Here is a 16,817-nt window from a genome sequence, read left to right as displayed (position 1 = left end):
CACTACAATATACAGATCTATAGACATGATCTACACTACAATATACAGATCTATAGACATGACCATCACTACAATATACAGATCTATAGACATGATCTACACTACAATATACAGATCTATAGACATGATCTACACTACAATATACAGATCTATAGACATGATCTACACTACAATATACAGATCTATAGACATGACCTACACTACAATATACAGATCTATAGACATGATCTACACTACAATATACAGATCTATAGACATGATCTACACTACAATATACAGATCTATAGACATGATCATCACTACAATATACAGATCTATAGACATGATCTACACTACAATATACAGATCTATAGACATGATCTACACTACAATATACAGATCTATAGACATGACCTACACTACAATATACAGATCTATAACATAAACAATACAATAACAGATCTAAAGACATGACCTACACTACAATATACAGATCTATAGACATGATCTACACTACAATATACAGATCTATAGACATGACCTACACTACAATATACAGATCTATAGACATTATCTACACTACAATATACAGATCTATAGACATGATCTACACTACAATATACAGATCTATAGACATGACCTACACTACAATATACAGATCTATAGACATGACCTACACTACAATATACAGATCTATAGACATGATCTACACTACAATATACAGATCTATAGACATGACCTACACTACAATATACAGATCTATAGACATGATCTACACTACAATATACAGATCTATAGACATGACCTACACTACAATATACAGATCTATAGACATGACCTACACTACAATATACAGATCTATAGACATGATCTACACTACAATATACAGATCTATAGACATGATCTACACTACAATATACAGATCTATAGACATGACCTACACTACAATATACAGATCTATAGACATGACCTACACTACAATATACAGATCTATAGACATGATCTACACTACAATATACAGATCTATAGACATGATCTACACTACAATATACAGATCTATAGACATGACCTACACTACAATATACAGATCTATAGACATGACCATCACTACAATATACAGATCTATAGACATGACCTACACTACAATATACAGATCTATAGACATGACCATCACTACAATATACAGATCTATAGACATGACCTACACTACAATATACAGATCTATAGACATGATCTAAACTACAATATACAGATCTATAGACATGACCTACACTACAATATACAGATCTATAGACATGACCTACACTACAATATACAGATCTATAGACATGATCTACACTACAATATACAGATCTATAGACATGATCTACACTACAATATACAGATCTATAGACATGATCTACACTACAATATACAGATCTATAGACATGATCATCACTACAATATACAGATCTATAGACATGATCTACACTACAATATACAGATCTATAGACATGATCTACACTACAATATACAGATCTATAGACGTGACCTACACTACAATATACAGATCTATAGACGTGACCTACACTACAATATACAGATCTATAGACATGATCTACACTACAATATACAGATCTATAGACATGACCTACACTACAATATACAGATCTATAGACATTATCTACACTACAATATACAGATCTATAGACATGATCTACACTACAATATACAGATCTATAGACATGACCTACACTACAATATACAGATCTATAGACATGACCTACACTACAATATACAGATCTATAGACATGATCTACACTACAATATACAGATCTATAGACATGACCTACACTACAATATACAGATCTATAGACATGATCTACACTACAATATACAGATCTATAGACATGACCTACACTACAATATACAGATCTATAGACATGACCTACACTACAATATACAGATCTATAGACATTATCTACACTACAATATACAGATCTATAGACATGATCTACACTACAATATACAGATCTATAGACATGACCTACACTACAATATACAGATCTATAGACATGACCTACACTACAATATACAGATCTATAGACATGATCTACACTACAATATACAGATCTATAGACATGATCTACACTACAATATACAGATCTATAGACATGACCTACACTACAATATACAGATCTATAGACATGACCTACACTACAATATACAGATCTATAGACATGACCTACACTACAATATACAGATCTATAGACATGACCATCACTACAATATACAGATCTATAGACATGACCTACACTACAATATACAGATCTATAGACATGATCTAAACTACAATATACAGATCTATAGACATGACCTACACTACAATATACAGATCTATAGACATGACCTACACTACAATATACAGATCTATAGACATGATCTACACTACAATATACAGATCTATAGACATGACCTACACTACAATATACAGATCTATAGACATGACCTACACTACAATATACAGATCTATAGACATGACCTACACTACAATATACAGATCTATAGACATGACCTACACTACAATATACAGATCTATAGACATGACCTACACTACAATATACAGATCTATAGACATGACCTACACTACAATATACAGATCTATAGACATGACCTACACTACAATATACAGATCTATAGACATGATCTACACTACAATATACAGATCTATAGACATGACCTACACTACAATATACAGATCTATAGACATGATCTACACTACAATATACAGATCTATAGACATGATCTACACTACAATATACAGATCTATAGACATGACCTACACTACAATATACAGATCTATAGACATGATCTACACTACAATATACAGATCTATAGACATGACCTACACTACAATATACAGATCTATAGACATGACCTACACTACAATATACAGATCTATAGACATGATCTACACTACAATATACAGATCTATAGACATGATCTACACTACAATATACAGATCTATAGACATGATCTACACTACAATATACAGATCTATAGACATGACCTACACTACAATATACAGATCTATAGACATGACCTACACTACAATATACAGATCTATAGACATGATCATCACTACAATATACAGATCTATAGACATGACCCTACACTACATTATACAGATCTATAGACATGATCTACACTACAATATACAGATCTATAGACATGATCTACACTACAATATACAGATCTACACTACAATATACAGATCTATAGACATGATCTACACTACAATATACAGATCTATAGACATGATCTACACTACAATATACAGATCTATAGACATGATCTACACTACAATATACAGATCTATAGACATGACCTACACTACAATATACAGATCTATAGACATGACCATCACTACAATATACAGATCTATAGACATGATCTACACTACAATATACAGATCTATAGACATGACCATCACTACAATATACAGATCTATAGACATGATCTACACTACAATATACAGATCTATAGACATGACCATCACTACAATATACAGATCTATAGACATGATCTACACTACAATATACAGATCTATAGACATGACCATCACTACAATATACAGATCTATAGACATGACCATCACTACAATATACAGATCTATAGACATGACCTACACTACAATATACAGATCTATAGACATGACCTACACTACAATATACAGATCTATAGACATGATCTATACTACAATATACAGATCTATAGACATGACCATCACTACAATATACAGATCTATAGACATGACCTACACTACAATATACAGATCTATAGACATGATCTACACTACAATATACAGATCTATAGACATGACCTACACTACAATATACAGATCTATAGACATGATCTACACTACAATATACAGATCTATAGACATGACCTACACTACAATATACAGATCTATAGACATGATCTACACTACAATATACAGATCTATAGACATGATCTACACTACAATATACAGATCTATAGACATGATCTACACTACAATATACAGATCTATAGACATGACCTACACTACAATATACAGATCTATAGACATGACCTACACTACAATATACAGATCTATAGACATGACCTACACTACAATATACAGATCTATAGACATGACCTACACTACAATATACAGATCTATAGACATGATCTACACTACAATATACAGATCTATAGACATAACCTACACTACAATATACAGATCTATAGACATGACCTACACTACAATATACAGATCTATAGACATGACCTACACTACAATATACAGATCTATAGACGTGACCTACACTACAATATACAGATCTATAGACATGACCTACACTACAATATACAGATCTATAGACATGACCTACACTACAATATACAGATCTATAGACATGATCTACACTACAATATACAGATCTATAGACATAACCTACACTACAATATACAGATCTATAGACATGACCTACACTACAATATACAGATCTATAGACATGATCTACACTACAATATACAGATCTATAGACATAACCTACACTACAATATACAGATCTATAGACATGATCTACACTACAATATACAGATCTATAGACATGATCTACACTACAATATACAGATCTATAGACATGACCATCACTACAATATACAGATCTATAGACATGATCTACACTACAATATACAGATCTATAGACATGATCTACACTACAATATACAGATCTATAGACATGATCTACACTACAATATACAGATCTACACTACAATATACAGATCTATAGACATGATCTACACTACAATATACAGATCTATAGACATGATCTACACTACAATATACAGATCTATAGACATGATCTACACTACAATATACAGATCTATAGACATGACCTACACTACAATATACAGATCTATAGACATGACCATCACTACAATATACAGATCTATAGACATGATCTACACTACAATATACAGATCTATAGACATGACCATCACTACAATATACAGATCTATAGACATGATCTACACTACAATATACAGATCTATAGACATGACCATCACTACAATATACAGATCTATAGACATGATCTACACTACAATATACAGATCTATAGACATGACCATCACTACAATATACAGATCTATAGACATGACCATCACTACAATATACAGATCTATAGACATGACCTACACTACAATATACAGATCTATAGACATGATCTACACTACAATATACAGATCTATAGACATGATCTACACTACAATATACAGATCTATAGACATGACCTACACTACAATATACAGATCTATAGACATGACCATCACTACAATATACAGATCTATAGACATGACCATCACTACAATATACAGATCTATAGACATGATCTACACTACAATATACAGATCTATAGACATGATCTACACTACAATATACAGATCTATAGACATGACCTACACTACAATATACAGATCTATAGACATGATCTACACTACAATATACAGATCTATAGACATGACCTACACTACAATATACAGATCTATAGACATGACCTACACTACAATATACAGATCTATAGACATGATCTACACTACAATATACAGATCTATAGACATGATCTACACTACAATATACAGATCTATAGACATGACCTACACTACAATATACAGATCTATAGACATGACCTACACTACAATATACAGATCTATAGACATGATCTACACTACAATATACAGATCTATAGACATGATCTACACTACAATATACAGATCTATAGACATGACCTACACTACAATATACAGATCTATAGACATGACCATCACTACAATATACAGATCTATAGACATGACCTACACTACAATATACAGATCTATAGACATGACCTACACTACAATATACAGATCTATAGACATGATCTACACTACAATATACAGATCTATAGACATGATCTACACTACAATATACAGATCTATAGATATGATCTACACTACAATATACAGATCTATAGACATGACCTACACTACAATATACAGATCTATAGACATGACCTACACTACAATATACAGATCTATAGACATGACCATCACTACAATATACAGATCTATAGACATGATCTACACTACAATATACAGATCTATAGACATGACCTACACTACAATATACAGATCTATAGACATGATCTACACTACAATATACAGATCTATAGACATGATCTACACTACAATATACAGATCTATAGACGTGATCTACACTACAATATACAGATCTATAGACATGACCTACACTACAATATACAGATCTATAGACATGATCTACACTACAATATACAGATCTATAGACATGACCATCACTACAATATACAGATCAAGATCTATAGACGTGATCTACACTACAATATACAGATCTATAGACATGACCTACACTACAATATACAGATCTATAGACATGATCTACACTACAATATACAGATCTATAGACATGACCTACACTACAATATACAGATCTATAGACATGACCTACACTACAATATACAGATCTATAGACATGATCTACACTACAATATACAGATCTATAGACATGACCTACACTACAATATACAGATCTATAGACATGACCTACACTACAATATACAGATCTATAGACATGATCTACACTACAATATACAGATCTATAGACATGACCTACACTACAATATACAGATCTATAGACATGATCTACACTACAATATACAGATCTATAGACATGACCTACACTACAATATACAGATCTATAGACATGACCTACACTACAATATACAGATCTATAGACATGATCATCACTACAATATACAGATCTATAGACATGACCCTCACTACATTATACAGATCTATAGACATGATCTACACTACAATATACAGATCTATAGACATGACCATCACTACAATATACAGATCTATAGACGTGATCTACACTACAATATACAGATCTATAGACATGACCTACACTACAATATACAGATCTATAGACATGATCTACACTACAATATACAGATCTATAGACATGACCATCACTACAATATACAGATCTATAGACATGATCTACACTACAATATACAGATCTATAGACATGACCTACACTACAATATACAGATCTATAGACATGACCATCACTACAATATACAGATCTATAGACATGATCTACACTACAATATACAGATCTATAGACATGACCTACACTACAATATACAGATCTATAGACATGACCATCACTACAATATACAGATCTATAGACATGACCTACACTACAATATACAGATCTATAGACATGATCTACACTACAATATACAGATCTATAGACATGACCATCACTACAATATACAGATCTATAGACATGATCTACACTACAATATACAGATCTATAGACATGACCTACACTACAATATACAGATCTATAGACGATCTACACTACAATATACAGATCTATAAACATGACCTACACTACATTATACAGATCTATAGACATGACCTACACTACAATATACAGATCTATAGACATGATCTACACTACAATATACAGATCTATAGACATGACCTACACTACAATATACAGATCTATAGACATGACCTACACTACAATATACAGATCTATAGACATGACCTACACTACAATATACAGATCAATAGACATGACCTACACTACAATATACAGATCTATAGACATGACCTACACTACAATATACAGATCGATAGACATGATCATCACTACAATATACAGATCTATAGACATGATCTACACTACAATATACAGATCTATAGACGTGACCTACACTACAATATACAGATCTATAGACATGACCTACACTACAATATACAGATCTATAGACATGACCTACACTACAATATACAGATCTATAGACATGACCTACACTACAATATACAGATCTATAGACATGATCTACACTACAATATACAGATCTATAGACATGATCTATACTACAATATACAGATCTATAGACATGATCTACACTACAATATACAGATCTATAGACATGATCTACACTACAATATACAGATCTATAGACATGATCTACACTACAATATACAGATCTATAGACATGACCTACACTACAATATACAGATCTATAGACATGATCTACACTACAATATACAGATCTATAGACATGACCATCACTACAATATACAGATCTATAGACGTGATCTACACTACAATATACAGATCTATAGACATGATCTACACTACAATATACAGATCTATAGACATGATCTACACTACAATATACAGATCTATAGACATGATCTACACTACAATATACAGATCTATAGACATGACCTACACTACAATATACAGATCTATAGACATGATCTACACTACAATATACAGATCTATAGACATGATCTACACTACAATATACAGATCTATAGACATGATCTACACTACAATATACAGATCTATAGACATGATCTACACTACAATATACAGATCTATAGACATGATCTACACTACAATATACAGATCTATAGACATGATCTACACTACAATATACAGATCTATAGACATGACCATCACTACAATATACAGATCTATAGACGTGATCTACACTACAATATACAGATCTATAGACATGACCTACACTACAATATACAGATCTATAGACGTGATCTACACTACAATATACAGATCTATAGACATGATCTACACTACAATATACAGATCTATAGACATGATCTACACTACAATATACAGATCTATAGACATGATCTACACTACAATATACAGATCTATAGACATGATCATCACTACAATATACAGATCTATAGACATGACCCTCACTACATTATACAGATCTATAGACATGATCTACACTACAATATACAGATCTACACTACAATATACAGATCTATAGACATGATCTACACTACAATATACAGATCTATAGACATGATCTACACTACAATATACAGATCTATAGACATGACCTACACTACAATATACAGATCTATAGACATGACCATCACTACAATATACAGATCTATAGACATGACCATCACTACAATATACAGATCTATAGACATGACCTACACTACAATATACAGATCTATAGACATGACCTACACTACAATATACAGATCTATAGACATGATCTACACTACAATATACAGATCTATAGACATGATCTACACTACAATATACAGATCTATAGACATGATCTACACTACAATATACAGATCTATAGACATGACCTACACTACAATATACAGATCTATAGACATGATCATCACTACAATATACAGATCTATAGACATGACCATCACTACAATATACAGATCTATAGACGTGATCTACACTACAATATACAGATCTACACTACAATATACAGATCTATAGACATGATCTACACTACAATATACAGATCTATAGACATGACCATCACTACAATATACAGATCTATAGACATGATCTACACTACAATATACAGATCTATAGACATGACCATCACTACAATATACAGATCTATAGACATGATCTACACTACAATATACAGATCTATAGACATAACCTACACTACAATATACAGATCTATAGACATGATCTACACTACAATATACAGATCTATAGACATGATCTACACTACAATATACAGATCTATAGACATGACCTACACTACAATATACAGATCTATAGACATGACCTACACTACAATATACAGATCTATAGACATGATCTACACTACAATATACAGATCTATAGACATGACCTACACTACAATATACAGATCTATAGACATGACCTACACTACAATATACAGATCTATAGACATGATCTACACTACAATATACAGATCTATAGACATGACCTACACTACAATATACAGATCTATAGACATGATCTACACTACAATATACAGATCTATAGACATGATCTACACTACAATATACAGATCTATAGACATGATCTACACTACAATATACAGATCTATAGACATGATCTACACTACAATATACAGATCTATAGACATGACCATCACTACAATATACAGATCTATAGACATGACCTACACTACAATATACAGATCTATAGACATGATCTACACTACAATATACAGATCTATAGACATGATCTACACTACAATATACAGATCTATAGACATGACCTACACTACAATATACAGATCTATAGACATGATCTACACTACAATATACAGATCTATAGACATGACCATCACTACAATATACAGATCTATAGACATGACCTACACTACAATATACAGATCTATAGACATGACCTACACTACAATATACAGAAGATATATACCTTAAAGGCCAGATCTGGGATACGCTTATAGAAATCCTCCACAGGGGAATGACTGTTCAGGGGAACGGCCCACTGCTCCTGGGGGGGATCTGCTGCAGGGGAGGCTGGTGGAGGAGCCGCCGTGTTAGAGACCGTCTATGGGAGAGATGAGGAATGGTAAAAAACTGGTAAAAGACAGTAAAGCCCATACAATAATCAGTCTATCTATATCCTTTGTATCTATTCATCCCTCCATTATCTTTTTATCCATCTTGTAGCTACTATTCTATCTATCCAAGGAAAGACATAACTATACGGGGAGAGTACTATTCTATCTGTCCATCCATCTATCTCATATCTATCTATGAAGTATCTAACTTGTAGCCAACTTTTTATCTATTCCATACCTGTTTATCTTGTATCTATCTTTCCATCTAATCTCAATTTATCCATCTATTTTTTCATCCATCTCATGTCTATCTATCTCATATCCATCTATCTATCTCATATCTATCTATCTCATATATATATATATATATATATATATCTAGCATCTATCTATCTATCTACCTATCCATCTCATATCCATCTATCTAGAACCAAAAAATCAGCAGCACTCCATTCCTTCAGATGGATCAGTGCATGGCTTTATTCCTCTTGCTTTACAAGCAGCTATATTTTGGCTTTCTTACACACCTGTCTAACTGTGTGAGACAGTAAAAATGTAGCTGCTTGTAACACAAGATGAATAAAGCCATGCACTGATCCATCTGAAGGAATGGAGTGCTGCTGATTTTTTGGTTCTTTGTATCCTGGAGGGACTCTAACCCAGACTCCAACAGCCTGCACCCAGACAATTATAGTGGTTATGCTGCTCTCCTGTGAAGTTTATCTATCTATCTATCTATCTATCTATCTATCTCATATCAATTAGTCAATCTATCTCATATCTATCTATCTCATATCTATCTCATATCTATTTCATATCTATCTCGTATCTATCTATCTATCTATCTCCTATCTATCTATCTATCTATCTATCTGTCTCCTATCTATCTATCTCCTATCTATCTATCTCCTATCTATCTATCTCCTATCTATCTATCTCCTATCTATCTATCTCGTATCTATCTATCTCGTATCTATCTATCTATCTATCTCATATCTATCTATCTCATATCTATCTATCTATCTCATATCTATCTATCTCGTATCTATCTATCTATCTATCTCATATCTATCCATCTATCTATCTATCTATTTCATATCTATCTATCTATCTCATATCTATCTATCCATCTCATATCTTACTATCTATCTATCAATCTCATATCTATCTATCTTTCTATCAGTGATGTGTTAGAACAGATCAGGTGATGGGGCGCATACACTTCTCTTCTTACCTCCACTCCCAGGTCTTCCAGGCTGTTGGTCCTGGGGAGACTTTCTGTCTTTGTTCCCTTATCTTTCTCTTTGGCTTTTCCATCATCTTCGTCCCCACTTGAGTCGCCCAATGTGAAATCTTCCAGAGATCCCAGCAGGCTGGCAAAGGGAAGGATCCCCAGAGGCTGTGACCCATCTGTCCAGAGAAGCAGGTTGCGAGGCATCTTATCAAATACTTTTATTGAGGAGATTTTAGAGCTTTCATCTTAAATTGCACCTTAATTGCAATTGGAACATCTTATAGGACTATTACAGCAATATCCAAATTATTTTACACTCGCTATACAAGAAATGACACCTATATACTGGTTTTCACCCAGCTTTCCCAAAACAAGATATAACTTCAAAAAAGGCTTAATGACCATCTATGGCAGTGTTTCCCAACCAGTGTGCCTCCAGCTGTTGCAAAACTACAACCCCCAGCATGCCAGGACAGCCAAAGGCTGTCCTGGCATGCTGAGAGTTGTAGTTTTGCAACAGCTGGATGAACACTGGTTGGAAAACACTGATCCATAAAAAGGGCTCCACATGCACGTTCTCAGTGTGTCATTGTATTGTAACAGTGATGTGATGGTTACCTGACTGCTTGAAGTTCATCCCATGGGTCCACCCAGGAGGAACGCTTAGAAGATCTGTTATAGGAAAGAGATGTACAGTCAGCAAAAATTTTTTAACTTTTCCTTATACTGGCGTGTACACTTCACATCACTGGTCACGTCCCGGGTTGACAGGGTGCAAGGAAGGAGCAGACTTGCTTTCAGAGCCTGTGATGTGACGTCACAGCTTACAAGGGAAACTGCACAGCTGATATGAAATATCTCTGTACTATGGCCAATAAAATTATATTAGGGAGTTGTGAAATTTTATAATCCTCCCACTTCCCCATCATGATAAACCACCTTTATTTTTATAATTTTTAGTTTTCCACCTTGATATTGCTCTGTATTTCCTGCTCATTCTCAGTCAGATTCAGACTAAGAAGGGGTGTTTCCCAGCAGGCGTGACATCATCTCAAGTCATACAGGGGAGAACTTCCTCCCTCACTCTGCTACACACAGCCCAGAGCAGTTCATTGTGTGCAGTTCGTACGAGTGTGTCTCCGTGAGCTCTGCAGACTTCCAGCCGGAGAAGCAGGTATTCCATCAGCCTTTCCCAGAAGTGTGGCAGCCTCCTGGGAAGGGCCTTCCTGTATGGAGTCCAGGGAGTCCCGGGTCTCCACTTCCCTTTCTTCCAGGCTGGAGGGGGGTGGAAAGCAAACAGCGACAGCCATTATTCTGGCCAGAGGGAGAAGATCTAGCAGAGTCTGCAGCAATGCAGGCTCTGCTTCCGAGAAGACAGGTGCCAGCCAGAGATCCAGTGGTGAAAGGAAGGCGAGGAGAAAAAGCTTGGAGTTGTGGGCTGAAAGAGGACCCAAGAGTCGAGTGTCCAGTGGGGCAGCCCCAGACTCAGGAAGTAACATCAGCCATGAAGGAGAAGCCATCAGCGTCGACCCCAGCAGCTAAGCCAGCACAAAAGACTTTACTGAAGCCAGCTGTACTACTAGTCCCAGCCAGCGCAGAATCTATTGGTCAGAACAAGAGTGCAAGATGTGGGAAAAATGGGTGTAGTAGCGTTGTGAATGAGAGGAGTGTATGTGGGAGTGGTAGTGGTATGAATGAGAAGTCTAGTATGGATGGAGATGGAAATAAAGATGATGAGAGTAGTGGTGTGAATGGTGGCATAAGTGGTTCTGGGTCTGGATCTGGTCCGGCTGCCAAACTCCCCCCCCCCCCCCCCTTCCATCACTGTCCGGCTCTGGAGGCCATTTGCAACAGCGCCTCCTGGAGGCTCTGCGTAGGGGCGACAGGTCGATCCAGATAGAGGGAAGGGGTGAGGTCTACCTGTCTTTCTGGATAGAGAGGCATGGTTTGGGGCCTTTCCAAGAGCGGAATGGGGAGGTGGTCTGGTCCCTCCCGACAACCGGGCAGGACAATAATCGTAGGAATGTGATCCGTCTGATTTGGAGGGGCGAGGATGCATGCCCACTTCGCGCTAAAGTGGTTGAGCTCCTCCTTCCAGATGGAATTCAGGTAGAGAGAGATCTTTGCCCTGATTCACCCGTACGGTTTGTCCGAGTTTGATGTCAGTTTCGTTCGGCCAGTGGGTCTCGAACTCTTCTGGTCAAACTACGAAGTGGCGAAGAACAAGCCCGGCTGGCGGGATTTCAGCGTAAAGGAGATTTCCCGTCAGAACTCTATCAAGAAAATGACCATTTTGACCCGTAATGAGTTGCTTTCTTGTTATGACATCACGACTTGGCTCAGACAGTATGGGGATGTGACGGACATGCCCAAGAAGAACTTGGATGAGCACGGGATCTGGTCCGGGGCCTGGACGTTTTCAGTCAAACTCAAGAGTTCAGGGAGTACCGTTGCCCACATTCCGTCAGCTGCTTTCCTTGGACGTGATAGGATCCAGGTCTTCTACCAGGGGCAGCCTAAGGTCTGTCACAGGTGTGGCAGCCCCACCCATTTAATGCAGCCTGTACTGTGCAGGTCTCTGCTTTGTGGGGTGGGTCATCTGGCCACATCCTGTAGACAGATCTGGTGTCATCTGTGTGGTGTCCTCGGGCACCCTTTCAGCCATTCTCCGAGCGCCTTTGTCTGTGCGGTGGCCGCTCCGGCCGGGAAGAGCTGTGAAGTTGCCTCGGCTGAGGAGGGTACAGGCAGGGATGGGGACGCAACAGGGCTAGCGAGGAGGAAAAAGGGCCCCGCCAAACTAAGGCAGGAGGAAAATCGTAGGAGTAGGGAGCAGGAGAGTGCCCAGGTGGCAGGGTAGCTCCGGCCCCTGCTTCCAAAGCTGGCACTGTGACCGCTAAAGCCCTGGAGGAGAATGTGCTGGATGAGGAGATCAGGAGGCTACGCAGAGAGGAAGACAATATGGCAGACCCTTCCGATTCCTCCCACTATGAAGGTGTAGATGAGGAGAGTGGGGAGAGGCCCAAAAAGAAAGACAAGGGCAAAAGTAAAGGGAGAAAGAAGAGGTCAGAGCCCTCTGTTCCTTGTACTACGGGCAAGGTCCACGGAAGCCTGACTGCCCTCTGACTGACCTGTCAAACCGCTACCTCGTTCTTGATACTACCTCCTCCCCCTCCTTGGAGGGCGAAGGTGAGGGCGAGGTGCCTGGGGAGAAAGACGCTCTGGGGGGGGGGGGGGGGGGGGGGGGTTCACTGGGCCCTGTCCTGTTGAGGCACCTTCCTCAGAGGTCACGAGGTCCCAAGATAGGAGAGGTTACAATAATCAGCTGACTTATGACTGTGTGGCCCTTAATAATATAGTTAGGGAAGCTCGCCAAGAGGAGGAAGCCGTCTCTTCCGCAGTGTCTGTGGTTGAGGTGGAGTTCTCCGATCACTGTATGATTTTGTTTTCCTTGAATGTTTAAGAGACCCCCAGGATGGGTAAAGGTTATTGGAAGCTGAATTCGTCCCTCCTGGAGGAAGCAGAGGTAAGACAGTCCTTTGAGGATTTTCTTCAGAGTCAGGTACCTTTACTGGGCCTATGTAGTGGTAAGTCAGAGTGGTGGGAGATATTCAAGAAGTGGGGTTCTTCCGCTAGCTCTCGAGCCTCAGGTCCCTGAATATGTACAGCCTGTATCAGGGTCTGAGGAGGAAACTCGAGCTTCTCGTCACGACTGGAGGTAGCCGATGTCACGATTCGGCTTACAGGTAGTGGATCCTCTGTGTCAGCGAGGGATTGGCGTGGACCGTGCTGGTGGACCGGTTCTAAGAGGCTACTGGTGTTCACCAGAGCCCGCCGCAAAGCGGGATGGTCTTGCTGCGGCAGTAGCAACCAGGTCGTATCCACTAGCAACGGCTCAACCTTGCTGACTGCTGAGAAGGCGTGGGACAGAAGGACTAGGCAGAGGCAAGGTCAGACGTAGCAGAAGGTCGGGGCAGGCGGCAAGGTTCGTAGTCAAGATGGATAGCAGGAGTTCAGGTAACACAGGCTTTGGACAACACTAAACGCTTTCACTGGCACAAGGCAACAAGATCCGGCAAGGGAGTGCAGGGGAAGTGATGTGATATAGCCAGGGAGCAGGTGGAAGCCAATTAAGCTAATTGGGCCAGGCACCAATCATTGGTGCACTGGCCCTTTAAGTCTCAGAGAGCTGGCGCGCGCGCGCCCTAGAGAGCGGAGCCGCGCGCGCCAGCACATGACAGCAGGGGACCGGGACGGGTAAGTGACTTGGGATGCGATTTGCGAGCGGGCGCGTCCCGCTGTGCGAATCGCATCCCCGACGGCCATATCAGTGCAGCGCTCCCGGTCAGCGGGACCGACCGGGGCGCTGCAGGGAGAGAGACGCCGTGAGCGATCCGGGGAGGAGCAGGGACCGGAGCGCTCGGCGTAACAGTACCCCCCCCCCTTAGGTCTCCCCCTTTTTTTGTCCGACAACTGCTTTACCTGGGACGAGGACACCGGGAAAGAATGGAGGGTTTCCTCAACGGCAGACAGTACAGCAGGAGTGGGAATGGGGAGGGAGGGCAGAGGGTGAAGCTTGGCACGGGGCAGGGTGACACCAGGACGGGGGCCATGAGGAGGCACTGAGGCTTGCCTGACGGGACTGGGAGGGGGGGAGAGGCATTTCTTGTGGCAAGCAGAGTCCCAGTTCTTGATCTCCCCGGTGGTCCAGTCAAGGGTGGGAGAATGAAGCTGGAGCCATGGCAGACCGAGAAGGACCTCAGAGGTGCAGTTGGGGAGGACGAAAAATTCAATCCTTTCGTGGTGGGGTCCAATGCACATTAAGAGGGGTTTTGTGCGGTAACGCACGGTGCAATCCAATCTAACTCCGTTGACCGCGGAAATGTAGAGCGGCTTGACGAGACGAGTCACCGGGATGCAGAACTTATTCACCAAAGACTCCAAAATGAAATTCCCAGAGGCACCAGAGTCCAAGCAGGCCACGGCTGAGAGGGAGGAATTGGCTGAAGGAGAAATCCGCACGGGCACCGTGAGACGTGGAGAAGCATACTTTGAACCAAGAGACGCCACACCCACGTGAGCTGGGTGCGTGCGTGCGTTTCCCAGACGTGGAGGACGAATAGGGCAATCCACCA

General features: G+C 38.8%; 1 protein-coding gene across 4 annotated transcripts in view; it reads right to left on the bottom strand.

Annotated features, from left to right (window-relative positions):
• Window positions 1-16,817, bottom strand: part of SKIC2 (SKI2 subunit of superkiller complex) — a 108,632-nt gene that overhangs the window by 54,712 nt on the left and 37,103 nt on the right. For all 4 annotated transcript variants that reach the window (XM_056540925.1, XM_056540927.1, XM_056540926.1 and 1 more), the window contains 3 exons: window positions 12,304-12,357; window positions 11,686-11,861; window positions 10,304-10,438 (listed from right to left, as the gene is read on the bottom strand). In XM_056540925.1, coding sequence (XP_056396900.1) covers window positions 10,304-10,438; window positions 11,686-11,861; window positions 12,304-12,357 — 365 coding nt within the window. The remainder of the gene's footprint in view (window positions 1-10,303; window positions 10,439-11,685; window positions 11,862-12,303; window positions 12,358-16,817) is intronic.

The sequence above is a fragment of the Hyla sarda genome, chromosome 9, assembly GCF_029499605.1.
Source record: "Hyla sarda isolate aHylSar1 chromosome 9, aHylSar1.hap1, whole genome shotgun sequence".
Taxonomy (NCBI): Eukaryota; Metazoa; Chordata; class Amphibia; order Anura; family Hylidae; genus Hyla; species Hyla sarda.
This window is presented reverse-complemented; position numbering and strand designations above follow the sequence as displayed.